Below are 17,310 nucleotides of genomic sequence, written 5' to 3' on the forward strand. Positions count from 1 at the left end.
CCATTCAAAAGAGGAAGGAAATTTAGTTTCATTCAATACAACCTGGAATTGATTAGTAGCTATTTATTGTGTATTGCGCTGGTTGAGGCATAGACCAGACCGATGTAATACATTGCTGAAAACACAGAAGTGCTCAAACTGTCATATTGACGGCTATTTATACATTGCCGCCACTAGGCGGCGACCAATCAGTTTAAAGGATATTTTCCCGCTTATTTTCAGGTTGCAGTTTCCCTCCAAAACAGTTGGAGACTCTTTCAAATATAAAACAACAACTGTTCATAACAACCATAACTTTTCAAGCCAATACATAACACTATTCATCATTTTTGGCCTGGAATTGATCTGATCTTTTGGCCCAAGTTAGATTGCTTCTGATAATGCAAGTAATTATTGCAGGTCTTCTAAGTTAACATTAGACTTTGATAAGTTTAGTTTTGCCAAAGTATTCATGAGGCTCATATTGTACTTATTTTATTATTTAGAGCAATTTACCATACATTTTTGCATTATAGGGTGGAAAAATACTGAATAATTAATATTATCAAGCTTAAAACATTTTCTAAATGCTTCTCCAATGTTCTTGCTTTTAGTTCTGTTGCACAGGGAGATGAAAAGGAAAACATTACTGCTAAAGCCCTGGAGTTGTCTCTGAAATATAAGTTTGTGACTCCGTTAACATCCATGGTTGTCACAAAGCCAGAAGGCAATGAAGAACGGGAAGTAGTTGCTGACAAACCTATAGAAGGTACAGATATTGTCATCAAGACCTTACTCTATCTGGCTTTTAGTGGTTTGGGGTGAGTATTCCTAATATTCACATTTGAACTAATCATAGAATATCCTGGAGTAACAGGCAGTATACTTTCCCCTTAGATCAGGATAGAAAAGCATGAATTTTGTGGTGTGTGCTTTTCAGTAGCAGCTGCCAACAGGCCAAGAGGGATCAGATTGATGTCAGCAGCAACATGGCATTGCAACACAAGCTCCACTTCTTTTTCACATGCATTGTGATATTACATGTATTCCCAAAGGAGAAAAACTTGAGAAGAACAATCTGGCTTTCGTCATATTCTTTTCTTATTTTTTACATTTTAACTTAAATATTTTGAAAACACAATCTGGCTTTTGTCACATTCTTTTCTTATTTTTTACATTTAACTTAAATATTTTGAAAATGCAATTTAAAAATTAAAGAACAAACGAACAGTAGAAATGAGATTTTTAGCAATTTCTTGCTAACATGGACTAGAGCGAGGGTGGCCAATCCTGGCCGCTTTAAGACCTGTGGACATTATGGCTGGCCTGGGAATTCTGGGAGTTGAAGTCCACTGATCTTAAAATGGGCAAGTTTGGACATCTCAGCTCTAGAGCCATAAAGGGTTCAATTAAATTTATCTGCTAACCTCAAAAGAGTTGTTCTTACAGTAGATCCCTTCCCTCTCAAAGGCCTCATAGTTTTTGTCATGTGGTATCATGAAGCCCCCCTTAAATGAAAGAATTGCAATCTGAAATGTATCATTCCTATCAGAAGAAGATTATCACTGAAAGGATTAAAGGAAATAAAAGTTTTGACGCTGCTGCTTTGCTAACTGGCTCCACGACATGAATCGATGGAGGAAGGGGAAGGGAATAATTATGTGTATAAACTATGTTTTTTATATATGAATAACTAGAGATTATTTGGTCAAGCCCTTTTAAAAGGAAGTGGCTGTTTTTTAGAAGAAATAAAAATAGCTGCCTAGAGACATATAATTGACATTGTGTGCACCCTCCAGTTTATCCTTATTGTGATAGGTCAACTATAATTTTTTGCAGTCAAACTAGTTTGGCATAAAAATTGACTCTCTCTTTCTGTCTGTCTGTCTGTCTGTCTGTCTGTCTGTCTGTCTGTCTGTCTCTCATCATCATCCTTGGAAACAGCTGAAGGTAAATTAGGTTTTAATTCTTTCTCTCATATTTCATATCTTGCCATTCCATTGGTCGGGTTTAATGGAGTATTATTTTAGTTTCTTCTTTTGCTACCTGAAGATGAAATGCATACATTTACACAATGGAATATAATTTAATATAGCAAATCTGGAGTTTTTGCTTCAGCAGACACATGGTAAGAATAAAAATCAGCCACAAGTGGAGTCAAACTGACAGTCTGACTTCTTCTAAAAATTGCACAGGTATTTCATTGGGGGTTTTTTTTTAGCTTTTAAAATGATTTCTTCAGTCACACTACTGTGAGGTGTCCTTTGCCGAGATGTTTTTCTTTTTAAAGCACTTCCTAGAAAGACCGTTGTATTAATGCGGCAGTTTTGGGTAAGGAAGGGTTTGGTGCTGCACTAATGTGCAGAGGCTTTTTAAGTAGTAAAAAAAACAGGGAAAATATCTCTTACCGCTTTCTAAGTGAATGAAGTAATTCCAATCCCTCACTAAATCACAAGTGGATAATCCATTGCCCAAGGTCACAGGAAGTCCTCAAACCTTTTGCTTTCTTTTGGAGAGCCTCCAAGTCTCCTTTTACCATAATTGCAAAGCAATCATTTGAAGGACAGAATGTTCCTGTCCTTCCTTCAAATATTATGTAATCCTTGCCTCCCCCCAAATATTCTCTTTCCCTGCCCCAAATGTGAACCTGGCCTTCAAAGAAAGCTATTATTGAAATGGAGCAAAATGTTAACTGATGTACTTACCAGATGTGGAATAAATTGTTTTGTTTTTCTTTTCTTTTATGTAGCAAAACAGCAGGTGCCCAGCTATCAACCTACATCTGCCCCTTACTATTATTCTGGTGGTAAGTTTCTTTTTTAGAATACACAGACACAGACAGACAGACAGGCACACACACACACACACACACACACACACAGAGTGAGAGAGAGAGAGATGAATTGGGGGGGGGAGAGAGAGAGAGTAAGAAAAAATAACTTCTGAGGTCCTGGAGCATGAGTCCATGAACTAAAGGCAACAAATGAGTTTCAGATCCTTCTTTTTGAGACTGAACAGCCAATTGTTGTATGTGGGTTGGAACATCACATACTGTACCTTAAAATGGGAGAGACTTCAAGGAATAAATCATGTCTAACACAACTCTTGTTGCCCGTGAAAGATAAAGGCCTTATTTTTTTCCATCAATCATCAACTAGAGATGATTATGTAACAAGGAAAGGAAATCAAGGACCTCCTTTTCTCAATTTCCAAATTTGGATTAAGGCTAAGGCCCATGTTACATAATGTTACCATGAATGTTCTTTCTATTGCCCTATAAAAACATACTAAATAGAAACTCTGCATCTTTCCATACTTTTTCTTCTTACATTCCTCTATTTCATTTTAAACGGTGCACAAAGAGGACACAAAAATAAAATGACCCACTGATGGAAGCATGATTTTGGTGTAATTTCTTCTTTGCAGCTGATGGAGACCCACACTTTATCATAGCTGTGCCCCAGAAGGAAGACGCTCTTTGTTTCAATATTAATGAGAAGCCAGGGGTAGTTATAAATTTGATAAGAGATCCAGTTACAGGTGAGCTTTCTTTTCTGAAACAGCGCCTGAAACCAAGAAAGATATGGCACTGCTAGATCAGTTCAATGTCTATCTAATTCCATTTGCTTTGTTGAGGTCTGCTTCCTTTGGATAAAGGATATGCAGATCATATAATAGTGTGTAAATTTGAGGCTCATTCTCCTAGATTCCATTTTCTTCATAATAGGCTGACTATTAAAGCTTTTTAAATTTGGACTGCTTATTATTTAAATGGAATTAGGGTTTCCCCCCACTCTTGATTATCTTTCTTGTTCTAGCATGCAAACAACATACTCAGGGTTGTCTAGGCTTATCATGGCTTCTGCTATATCCTGAAATATACTCACCATCAATATTTCTCAAAATAGATTATAGCTAGTCCTTGACTTACAACAATTTGTTTAGTGACTGTTCAAAGTTACAGTGGCACTGAAAAATGTGACTTATCACCATTTTTCACATTTATGACTGTTGCAGCATCTCCATGATTATGTGATCAAAGTTTAGCTGCTTGGCAACTGGCTCATACTAATGATGGTCGCAGTGTCCTGGGGTCATGTGATCACCTTTTAAAACCTTCTGACAAGCAAAGTCAATGCAGAAGCCAGATTCACTTAACAATCTTGTTACTAACGTAACAGCTGCAGTGATTCACTTAACAATATTGCCAAGAAAGATCATAAAATGGGGCAAACTTCACTTAATAACTGTCTCGTTTAGCAACAGAAATTTTGGGCTCAATTGAAGTCATAAGTTGATGACTATCCGTATGTTCTTTAGTTCTGAGCGTATATACCATTTTCTTAGTACAGCATGGCTGTTTATTTGTGCCTACATCTATACTCTGTTATCATCACATTGATCACTTAAAACAGATGGTAAAAGATAAGATCAATTCAAGGAAGCTATGGTGATTCTTATGCACCAGTCTTGAAAAGATTATCACATTAGCAGATTATCAGAAAAGACGTGATTTTAAATGATGAAATATATCCAAATGCAGTAGAAGTGGGATCCCAGTTTAACAAAAATATATAGTATGGAAAGTGTCCTGCCTCCTAGAAACCAGGAAAAGACATATTTACAAATATGTTACTTGCACATATACCATCCCTTTAACCTCACTTCTGGACTTTAGGCATTACCGTCAATGGACAGCTTATTGGAGATAAAAGGAGCATCAACAACGTAAGACCACAGATTACATATTTTGGAAAACTTGGGATTGTAACTATGAATCAGAATGTAAGGCTTGAAATAACAACTCAGAATATCATCCTTCAAAATGGTATGAAAAGGAGAGAATTCAGTTGGCTTTATGAAGTCATCTTACAACAACCCAGGTGAGTTTTTCATACACCTAAATGTATAAAAGTGATATTCTTAAATCAGGGATGGGTGACTTGAAGCTTCTGTAATTTTGCACATGTGTTGGCCTCTTCTAAAAGCCTAAGGCAAGATACCAGATCAGACTTCTGACAAGTTATGCAGTGAGAGAAAAAAGAATGTCAGAAAGAATGGATGCTCCCACCCACTCTTTCTATGTCTACACTGCCTTTGGGCTCTACTCTTATAATCTCTGTTTGTTTCAACTCTGTAATAATGCTTTCCCCTGACAGACTAACCCTGAAAGAAGGTGACCCTCACAAGAAAATAAGTTTGCCCCAGCTACAGAGAAAGGCACTATGCTATACATATATATGTGCAGATATGAGGCATGCTTTATAAAAATTAATGTTTTTATAATGTTTTTAAAAATTAACTGCAACCATCATAAATATGAGCCACTTGCCAAGTGTCTGAATTTTGATCACATGACCATGGGGATTCTGCAATGGTGATACGTTATTTTTTCAGTGCCATTATAACTTCAGTTACTAAAGGATTCCTTGTAATTTAATGACTATCTGTACAAACACCACATTATCTATGAAAAGGTACCTTCCAAAAATGTGGCACGTAAAACTATGTCCCAATATATATTTAAAGGCTGGAGGATTTTCTAGGACTGGTTTCAGCTACAATTCATAAACCTAATCCACAAGGTGGGGAAGTTGGCATTGTACAGATTTTTATGGACATTTATATTTTTGAAAGTGAAATTTGTATTGCAGTTATTAACCAGCACATTTATAATTTTTCCTATCTTCTCTTCTGTATGAGGAGTAATTGTCTTAAATACAAGTTGCTCTTCGTTTCAGACAAATGCTACACAATTCATTTAATATGAATATTTACAGAAAAAAATAGGGGCACAGCTGATACTTCCTGCATTTTTCTTGATCCCTTTTCTTGTGGTATATGTGAGCAGAAACCCTTTTTTTCTCCTTCAAATGGCATTGGAAATACAGGAAATAATAAAACATATATATTATGCATACTGCCCAGAGTCACAATGTGAGATGGGTGGCCATACAAATGTGTTTTGAATAAATAAATAAAAGCATATATGGGTATTCAGATCCAGTCAGTTGTACAGAAGCAACTGTCCATAAAGGCCAATGTTTGCAAATAGAAGAAGTCGTATGTTCAGTCTGGTATAGACCTGGGCCACTTCTGGCCCTTTGGCTGTCCCTGTCTGGCCTGTGTGGATTGCTTGCATTTTGAAGGCGTTTTTTCCCCCCATTTTACATATTTGCATGCATGGACACCTATGCCCTTTCACAACCCTATTGGTTTGGCCCTCTACAACAGTTCCAGTTTCTCCTGTGGCCCACTGGGAAAATTAATTGCCCACTCCTGGTCTAGTGTATTATGTACATAGTGAAATTGAGACCAATCCCTAGAGCTAGTAATCAGCATAATGTAATCAGAGCAATTGTTTCAGGTGAGTGCTTTATTTGCATTGCTCTACTTCAGCCTGCTTCATTGGTGAATGAATGGATAGCTTCGTCATTTAATAAGGTTGAAGGCAAGAACTGATAGGATATGGTAGAATTTAATGCTAGGCGTAATTTGAACAACAGCCATGTGCTTACAGATGCCTTCTCCAGAAATGGCTCTCCCCTTGCAACCAATCTCCTTAATTCGAGCCTCTGCATTAAGCATACTAATAATCACTTTTTCCTGCTTGGTTTCTCTTTTCCCACTTAGTTTGACACTAATAATCAAACAAAAACGGAGCCTAGAGGTTTCAATGGATAATGGAGCAAAGTTTATCATTGTTCTACACCAAGTGTGGAAGAAACATCCCGTGCTCAGAGATTTCCTGGGATTTTACACGGTGGATAGTCACAGATTATCTGAGCAAACCCATGGTTTACTAGGTAACACAAAGATGTTATGCTGAGGGAGTTTTTTGGGTTTTGTTTTTCACTGCTTTTCTTCCACAAGGCATATGGTCTTCTGACATGGCATGAGGTTAAACTCCTGACTGACTTGGCCTGAGATTAAACTGGCATTGACTTGGTATGAGATAAAAAAGGCAGCAATATTTGCTTTTCACTTTTGTTTGTTTCCAGGCATGCAATATTTATTTCTGAATTGTGTCACTTGCTAGAATAGATTGTGTATAAAAGTTGTTGGGTTTGCATGGGTTTTTAAAAAATTATTATTATGAGTAGCATCCAGTTTAATTACATCAACACATTCCGTTTGATCCCTATATCTCAATCAGAGCACACCACCTGATATAGATAGCAATAAATACATCCTGATATTTATTTATTAAAGATCAGCAAACATCAAAAAGAATAAACTGGCAGAATTGTTAAAAGACAGGGAGAGGCAGGGAGAGAGAGAGAGATGAACTTTGGGTAGAGATAGAAAAGAGTCACCTGATACAGGAGATAGGAAATTAATGTTTTGGTTATCCCAGGTTTAATCCTTTTCTTTATAGAATAGAGATGAAGGATCTCTAGTTTATTCCTTTTCTTTTCTGGGCCTTGAAAGAAACAATTTGATGTGTATGGATAATGTGGCTAACTCCCTTCTTTTTCTCCCTAATTAAGTTTCTTCTTTAATATGGATGCAAAAAACCTCAACAACCTATGCTATGAAGAGCCATCAAAAGCCATTGTACAGGAGCTGTACACAATAGTGGGGAAAATCAGAACCTTCAATTTGTAGAGCCATTTTATCTTATTTGTAGCTCTTTATCTCTTCCATATGAACAACATACAGTACATAAAACAATTTCCAAAGCAGTATTTTGGATCATCCAAACAGGCTTATTTTAAATTTGAATCTCAGTGCCCCATTGCCAATCCCAATGGTAGTGTGACGCATATAAGACAAGTTCTCTGAAAGCAGGAAAGTAATGTACAGTATGCAACATTTCTGTATAAATAAAAACAGAATTGGTAGGGTAGCTATAAAAATAGCTACTTAAGGCCACAATTAGCCCTGTCAAATGCAAGAAGTGACCCTGCTTATGATTTGCTCTTGAATGACTAACAACTATTTAATCAAGACTGGCAACTGTTTAATAATTACTGCTGCTGCTGTCATGTTTATTTTAAGGGCAATTTTTCCACCGAATTGACTTTAATATACTCGAAGTCCACCCTGGATCGGATCCAGAAAAACCAGATGCCACCATGATTGTGAAAAATAACCTGCTGACAGTAACCAGGTAAAAAGAGCCTGACATTTTAGCTGACATTGACATGGTTGCATGAACTGGATGCTCTAAGCTCACTGCTTTCTGTGTTCTATTGCAGGGGATGGCAGAAGGATTACACAACTGATGTCCAGCATGGCACCATTATCCCTTGCTGGCTTATTCACAACAATGGAGATGGCCTTATTGATGGCAATCACACAGACTACATTGTTCCCAGCATATTTTGAAATAAAAAAAATCTTAAGAGGTGTGATGATGATGATGATGATGATGATGATGAAAAATTTCATGCTATGATAATTGCTTGCGATATCATCTGAAGAAATATTTTAATACTGGGGATTTTGTTGTGAATCTAAATAATTGAAATTGATACATTCATGGTACAATATGTGTATCTTCTACTTAGATTTAATTTAAATAAATTGGAAAACATTTTTATTTACCCATTTATTTTCTACTACTCTTGAATATCTCTAAGCAGTTTTACATAACTAAACATTAAATATGGAAAACTTATAAATTGCAACATAAAAATATCTCCAGAATATCTGGATAATGCTGTGTTTGTATGTGTCTGTCAGCTCCAATAGCAGTTTGTTCTATAGAAAATTCTCCATTACAGAAGCAGTATTAATATGTAGAGATACAGAGATGGTTGAAATATCAAACCTCTAGTTTGCAAGAAAGGAAAAATATTTGTAACTATCACCAGCCCATTGATGACAGCTGCTCCAAATCCAGCTGCTTTAGATAGATATTACAGGTAAATAACACAGTGAACAAGATGGAACCTTACCAACTTTTCAAGGCCAATTTCCAAGCAGCCAAGCAGATGGTGCCAATATTATCTTCTGATTGTGCTCAGAGAGATATAGCAGGATCACCATTAATTATCGTTGTGGAAAGAATTTTCACAGTACAGTTTAGGTTGGTTCCATCAATGCCGTTTTCATTTCATCCATACTGTGAAGGATTACACTACCTTGTTCTTTATGGATGCAGTTCAGGGAAAAAAATCCATTGCTCATTTTCCTCCCTCATTAAGGTTACGAGATACTTGAAGAAGCAAAGGAGGGAATGGACAATTGGAAAGAAGGACAAATGGAAGAAAAGAAGGATACACTACCTGCTTAACATTCTTAGCATCTGTTGCAAAAGAACGTTGTTAACTTTCTTTCAGGGAAGCTTGGCATCATGGAGAAAAGCTGCTCAGTAAAAGATACTCAAAAAGCAGCACAGCATTTGATTTTATGGCTATGCTGGTCAGAGGACAAAAAGGACGAAATGTCCTCCTTTTGCAGAAATCTAGTAACCTTATTCATGGTTGCAATAGCAAAGACTTTAATAACGTTACCTGTAATAGGTACGAATAGATTTGTTAAGGTTGCATTTGATGCATCACTAAATTCTTCTCTCAGATATAATAGTTTTATTATAGAGACTGAGGAGGTCACGTCTATGAAGAATAACAACATGCAGGAAACTTGCAGGATGGGGAGAGGAGATGAGGGGGCCATTGCAATGTGTATGTATATGTGTGTTTGTGTGTTTGTGTATGTATATGTGTGTGTGTGTGTGCTATACACACACACACACATATACAATGCTATATACATATGTATGTATGTATGTATGTAGAATTGCTGTATTCTTTTCTGCAGATGGCTATTACTGTTTTTATATGTATTGATTTTTAATGGACTTGTTTACCATCTGAAATAACTTGACTCTGGACTTCAGACCTAATATGGTGCCAAGAATTGATGTTGGGCCAACAAATGATATGGGGGGGGAGGGGAAGGGAAGAAGCCAAACAGTAAAAAGGAATGGACAAGGAGTGTGTGTATGCGCATGCGCGCGGACACACACACACACATACACATCATGGTTATGAAAGATGCAATGCAACTCTTGGGAAGAAGATCATACTTTATTAAAATGATTGTTGGTTTTTAGCTTATAAGGAAAAGAAATGGAAAACAATAGGAAAGAATATCTTATTTTGCATTGTAGAACAGCAAATTCTAGGCCTCTGATTTGCTGTTGGAACTGTGGGATATAACTGGGAAAACTAATAAGTTTGATTTGTAGGGAGAGACATTTTATTGTTTAAAAATATTGTCTTTTAGATTAGATTTAGAGGTGGCAGGGATGTTAAAAATATATTGTTTCTTGTTAACCAATAGAGAAATACTGATGGGATTAAGTACCTATCACCCAATTACTTTGCCCAATTTTCTTATTAGAATTGTTTTAGTAAATCTCTGCACGCTGGATCTTTGCTGCCTTTAGTTTCATTTATTCATGATCCCCTCCTTTCAGCTCCTTAGCCCATTTCAGCTTGCTTCCCCTTTCCAAGAGACAATCTCCCCCCCCCCCCGTGTGTGTATGTATATATATAATTGATGAACAGAGAGCAAACCTGTCACTCATTGCCACTAATGATGTTACCTAGCCAGGCAATGAAATATCTGCAAGCAAACAAGCTCAGAGAGCACCAAGGTCTCTACAGTTCAACCCTGATATAGATAGATGATAGATGATAGATTAGATAGATAGATAGATAGATAGATAGATAGATAGATAGATAGATAGATAGATAGATAGACAGACAGACAGACAGACAGACAGACAGACAGACAGACAGACAGACAGACAGACAGACAGACAGACAGACAGATGATAGGTATGTAGGTATGTAGGTATGTTGGTAGGTAGATAGATAGACAGATAGACAGATAGACAGATAGACAGATAGACAGACAGATAGACAGATAGACAGATAGATAGATAGATAGATAGATAGATAGATAGATAGATAGATAGATAGATAGATAGATAGATAGATAGATAGATAGATAGATAGATAGATTATATATAACTATATCCAGACATCTGCTTCACGGCAGAAGAAAAGACCCAAGGCAGTCTTGCCTTTCTGGATGTACTGATCAGCCGATGCCCAATGGCACATTGTACACGTCTGTATACCGTAAACCCACCCATACAGATAGAACACTACATTATAGTAGCAATCACCTGGTAGCACAAAAAATCAGCTGCTATTTAAATGGGTCAATTCCCATTGTAGCACAGGCAGAGCCAAAGTTGAGGAGAAAAAACTTCTCCATCATATCTTTAGGCGCAATGGCTATCCCATGGGATTTGTGAGACAGCATAGTAGACCACATCGGAATCATAGGGACTCACGCTCCAATGTGACAGCAACATCGGACACATGGACAACCCTCCCTGTTGGCCCCCTACAATGTGAGTGTTGCCCATAGGCCCGAGCAGACCCTAAGGTCCAAGATCATGCATCCAAAAGAGCCTCTCCCCAATGGTCAAAGATAGTCTGTAGTTTACAGAATCAATTGCAAGGATTGTGCAAGCAATTACATTGGGGAAACTACTAAAAGGCTGAGGACCAGGGTCCATGAACATAAACTGGCTATTAGAAGACAGAAGCAATGCTCACAAGTGTGGGCCCATATGTCCAGCTTTGGCCACACATTCGATCTAGCTAACACAGAGGTTATAGCTCGTGAGACTATCAAGGGTGGCCGCCTACTCAAGGAAGCCTGGCTCTCTGATGAAAATTCCATCAACCGGCATATAGATCTTTTGCCGGCTTATCAGACTCTTAGGGGATGGGAAAGACAGCGCCACGGTCTGCTGAGAAGACACTTAACTCTTCCTTCACAGGAGTGGTAGAATGATGGATGAGATGGGCACGATCCCTAAGGAGGACGATGACCTGGTTAAAGGGAAAAACCAGAGACCAAAACAATGGGACAGCATCTTGCATAATTGGGACGATGGCTCTACAGGTGAGGCGACCACAACTCCCATGGGTGGAGATGATGGACCAAATGGCTCTAAGCCGGGGACAGAGGGGCAGAGGCGATCTGGAAGGAGGGGGAGGGAGGGGGAAGACGCAGAGCAGGAATGCCGGAACAGCTGCTTTTTGCAGGACTGGGGCGGAGGAATTATGGGGGAGACGACAACGGCCTTGGGGTGGGGGAAGATAATGGCCCTGGGAGGGAGGGAGACTGGGCGCAGGGACCGGTTGACAGCCACCCTCCAAGTGCTTGCACATGCTCTAAAAGAGCACTTGAGGATCGCAAAACAACTAGCGTAACCAAGGACAGTTTGCCTGATGCGGAACAACTCTATGCGGTACGGATTAATACAATCAATGGGCCAATGACACGCTCAAGGAGCCGGGCACAGAGGCAGGAGGTTATATGAGCTGCCTTCCTGATCTCCTTTTACTCCAACTCTGATGACGTCGGTAGTTTGGCCTGACGAAAGCTTATTGACTCTTTTTAACCACAGGCTTGTTTATATTAAACAGTCTGGTTTATTGTATTCTGGTGTTCGCTTTTCTTTCTTATTTGGTATATATATATACCAAAACCTACCATCTATATATGTTTTCTGAGGTTTTCACGGGTGTTTGTATGTAGGTCTTTGGTTATTCGGGTTTTCTCCCGTGTAAAATTGGAGGTGTCTTGGCGACGTTTCGACGAAGTCCCATTCGTCATCTTCAGGCTGGTGTCTTCAGCTTCGTGCTTCTAGGAGTAATGTGTGATCGCAGCTGTTTCTTCCTTTTAACTGCCAGTGGGGTTTGAACTGATTGGATGGGAGCTTGGCTGTGTTCTGATTGGGTGGAGGTGTGTTCTGATTGGTTAAGGAGCTTGGCTGTGCTCTGATTGGATGGGGGGTTGGCTGTGCTCTGATTGGATGGGGGAGTGTTCTGTTTGGGTGGGGGCTTTGTTGTGCTCAGGTTAGTCTGAGTTGCAGGGGGATTTGAGATGGTGAGCTTCGTTGCTGTTGTTTGGCTTCGTGTTCGTGGTCATGCCACATCTTTATGGTGGGTGTCAGTTTGCTTCAAAAACCCATCTGTGTGGGTTTGGGATGTCACCACCACACATCCACGCAAAAAGCAAACCCAAACCCACACAGATGATGTGGCACGACCACAAACTAGAAGCCAGTCCACAGCTGCATCATTAGCCACTTTAAACCCCTCCAATCCATACATGAAGCAAACTGACACCCACCATAAAGATGTCACAAGTTTGACATGTCTGTTGTAGAGGGAAGGGACTATATTAAATAAATCTGTCAAACTGCATAGCCATTATTATCAATCACAGCTTTATTGACTGTAGATAGTAATAAGATGATCAAAAGTACATCAAGAATATATTCATTATTGTCTCTGCTAATTACAAATATCCATGGAAACTAGCAATTGGCTTCTTAGAACACATTAGATAAAACGATTAAAATCAATTCATGCTGAAATTCAGTGATGTCAGAACTGTCTGGTAAAGAGAAGTCGGGTACCTGCAGTGCCATAGCAATCTGAACAAGCCACTCTACCACTTGAGACTCAGGAAGAAGTTGTCCTTTCTGCTCTTTCAGTTTATGATATAAGTCCCCTCCTTCACAGAAGCCCATGACAATGTAAAGCAAGCCATCATCCCATTCCCAGGACTCTCTATAGGTGACTATATTTGGATGCTTCAGTTGTGACAATAGCTGGGCCTCCTGCTCTGCTGCTTTTCTGTCATGGCTTGAGGCATGTTTGAGGTTCAGCCTTTTTATAACATACTGCAGAAATAGAAAGAAGGTTTAATCTTTTTTTTAAAAAAGGATATTACTGTAAATGAAAGAAATCTAAAGACCAACCATGTGGGGCCTTTTTGTACAAACTCAGCTAACACTATTAAAACTATCACCTGAGAAAGGAGATGAGTTGCTTAAAATAAAAAAACCCTCCCACCTGCAAAAGCAACTTGCATGAGAGAGGTAGAGAGGGATGCAAGAAGCAAATAAACTTGGAACTTTATAAAAAGGGATGGCAAAGTAGCCTGATAATAGAAGTGATATATGAATCTTTGACGAAACTCTCCCTGTAGCATTTTCCACCAACCAACATTTTTCACTGTTCAAGGAAAGCACTTAATCCTTTGCAAGTAGAAAATACAACACCTTAAAATAAATGTGATTCTAGGACCATAAATACAGCGTTAAATCTCCATTCAAGGAAAAGTCTCCGTTAATACTATATGCTAACCAAGGGCATTTCTCACCCAAAAGAGACATATGCTCTCCAGGGACCAATAATACTTCCAGGAATGTCTCCAAACTGCCAGTCTGCTTCTTCAAAGTACAAACTATGTCCCAAATGCCCGAATGACATGTCTCCCGACATACAGAACATTCATTTAATTCAGACTGCACTTAATTTAATAATTAAAAATCTCTTGCATTAAATTTGGTATCCTTGTTTTAAAAAGCTACTTTAATATCAGTGTATCGAGGTAGAAAATCCTCAAATGCAGTTTGAAATGTAGATCAACATTTTTTCCTGATTACTGGACACCTCAGCATATGGATTGCCTCTCAAACTTCATGCTGGAAGTGATAAGGGGACACATAATGCATACAATAAAGAGTTATTTCACTGTTGCCCTTTTTTGCTTTAATATATTTGTTATCTGCTTTACACGACCAGAAATCAACACAGTTGTAAAGATGTAAGTGAATTTGATCGTTTATCAAATCTTGGAATCTCTGTACCAAGAACAATGGAATGGTTTTCTTCTCCTTTAATACATATCAGTTTATTAGATACAAAATTAAAAAAAATCCTGATCAGATTTTCAGTAACTTAATAAGATCTAATTTAGGTGTCCTCTAAAGACATCTTTACTAATGTTCTGATCAAAAGATGCTCTTGCAAAAAAAAAAGAGCAGTTTGAGGGGATTAATTAAAAAAATATAGAATATGGAAAGAGTCACCCTTTTTAGGATAGATCAGTGGTGGCGAACCTATGGCACAGGTGCCAGAGGTGGCACTCAGAGCCCTCTCTGTGGGCACGTGCGCTGTCGCCCCAGTCCTAGGCCTTCAGCTGGGTTTTATAAAACCTTTTCGCTTTAGGCCTCCACCGCCGTATGCAAAAAAAAAAAGGTTCAATCAGTCAATTTCAACTTCTCGCGGGAAAAAAAAAGATCTTGCAAAGTTGGAATTGATTGATTCGACTTTTTAGTCCCACCCAGTCTGCAGTTACTACTGCAGCCATGCCCACCTAATGGGCCATGCCCACCCAATGAGCCACACCCAGCCATGGGCCACACCCACCCGGCACTCGATGATGCATAAGTGGGTTTTGGGTTGCAGTTTGGGCACTCAGTCTCTAAAAGGTTCGCCATCACTGGGATAGATCCATTGAAGACCTAAATGATGAGGATAGAAAGGGGGAATCAACCAACAAAAGGGCAGGGACACCATTGACAGTAAACTTCCAAGCGAGAGGGAGGAAAGGGAGGTTGATCCTGTTTCCACATGGAGCAATGCCTGTTGCTGAAGGAAAGCCACCACTTTGGGGTGCGCAATTGTTTTTGAATTCCATTTTGGTGGGAGAGCAAAAGCAACCAGTGACTCGCACAGGCCACTGTCCTCCATCCCCAACCCCCAAAGGCCTCCAGAAACAGGGAGGGATTCATAATCCTACTTGTTAAGTATTATATGGCATTTCTTGTTCCTTAAATGGGATATTATATTTCTGATTTCTGTTGTGGATGTTTTTGCAATAAAACCTTTGCATTCATTACTGGAATTTATGTAAACACAATGGGTGTCTAAAGATTGAAACAAGGAGTATTTCTGTTCAGGAGGCATCCCTGTCCTTTTCCCAGATACTCTGCTTAATTTCCCTCTCTATTTGCTCAATTATTGTTGAGACTGAACCTCTGTTTAGAGTTTGTTTTTTCATGATATTTATTCTAAGGCCTCTTTTTTTTCTACACCTCTTTCTCTACATTTGTATCTCATTCTATAACTGGAAAGTATGCTTGGGATTAGTAATATATAGGATATGAATTTTTCCATAGAACAAGATAAGCAAGTTTTTTTAAAATCACCAGGGGGCGCCAGGGCTCTTCCAGCCTGGAATGGGACAATTTGCCTCACTTTGAGGGGTCCTTGGTGGTGCTCTCTGAGTTTGCGTGTTTTCTGGCAGAGGTTTCATTACCCTAACTGGGTAACATCATCAGTGCTAGTAAGGAGTGCTGTTTGCTATCAGTTTATATTCTGATGTCTTGCCTGTCTGTGTGGATGGGGGCGGTCTTAGGGATTCTTTGGTCGGACTGTTTACTAGTGGCTCTTTGGAAGTTTCTTGATTGGGGTATTGCTTACTTGATTCTTGTTCTGAAGGTGACCTTGGCGTTAATCTATGCTGATCTGAGTGCTGATTACTGGTGTAGAGGTGCTGGAGTCTTTTTCTCTTTTTCTCAGTAAACAGCCCAAGCAAAAATCCCTACTGTAAGACCGCCCCCACCCAGCCAGACAGGCAAGACCCCAGAATATAAACTGACAGCAAACAACACTCCTTACTAGCACTGATGATGTTACCTAGTTAGGGTAATGAAACAGCTGCAAGAAAACACGCAAGCTCAGAGAGCACCAAGGATCCCTCATTTCAACCCTGAGCTATAAATATTCTCCTACATTGGTCACCTCATTTTTTTTTCTAGAGTTGCAGTGTTGCAGAGACTAATAATTCAGCTTTGGACAATTTCAGCTAAGATTCAATTTTACCTTCCCAAGAATTCTTTAACATCTATGCTGTATTTTCTAAGGTTTTTTGTTCAAGGCACAAAATATCTCTTCATTCTATGTATATTTATTTATTCACTGGGATAGAGCAATTGTCACTATCTCTATGAAAACTATACCAAGAGAGAAATTTCTGTTTGACAGGAGCTTAAAAGTAGAAACATGTTTTAAAACCACAATTTAATTATGTTTTATGACAATTTTCTTCTTTCACCAGATTCTGAAAAACTAAGGGAAAAGCTTATAAAGTCTTATTCCTCTTATTCATAAAAGCAATTTATATGCATAAAAACAAAATGACTTTAATTGAAATAGAAGTCTCAGGTGGGAAATGTATCCAGGTGATCCAAGTGCTAGCTGAAGAAATCTCAGGATTTCTGACCATATTGGTGAAACAGATGTGAAATATAATTTGAGATTGAATTTTAAATGTGTTCTACATAGGGCACAATGGGTGAACCTAGGCTTGATAGATTAGAGGCTGAAATATTCTTTTCTGGACTTAGGCTCCCTAGCTTTCATGAGGAAATTTCATCAACCATTTTCCAAAGATAAATATTTGCCATAGTTACTTCGATGTTACTCTTTGACT

General features: G+C 38.7%; 1 protein-coding gene across 1 annotated transcript in view; it reads left to right on the top strand.

The window, feature by feature from the left end:
- Positions 1-8,310, top strand: part of LOC107287362 (inter-alpha-trypsin inhibitor heavy chain H3-like) — a 21,217-nt gene extending 12,907 nt beyond the window's left edge. Inside the window, exons 14-20 of the mRNA XM_015815867.1 lie at positions 594-759; positions 2,740-2,782; positions 3,406-3,519; positions 4,658-4,862; positions 6,613-6,785; positions 7,981-8,092; positions 8,181-8,310. Coding sequence (XP_015671353.1) covers positions 594-759; positions 2,740-2,782; positions 3,406-3,519; positions 4,658-4,862; positions 6,613-6,785; positions 7,981-8,092; positions 8,181-8,310 — 943 coding nt within the window. The remainder of the gene's footprint in view (positions 1-593; positions 760-2,739; positions 2,783-3,405; positions 3,520-4,657; positions 4,863-6,612; positions 6,786-7,980; positions 8,093-8,180) is intronic.
- Positions 8,311-17,310: the final 9,000 nt, after the last annotated feature.

Source organism: Protobothrops mucrosquamatus, unplaced genomic scaffold, assembly GCF_001527695.2.
Source record: "Protobothrops mucrosquamatus isolate PMUCROS unplaced genomic scaffold, P.Mucros_1.0 scaffold380, whole genome shotgun sequence".
NCBI lineage: Eukaryota > Metazoa > Chordata > Lepidosauria > Squamata > Viperidae > Protobothrops > Protobothrops mucrosquamatus.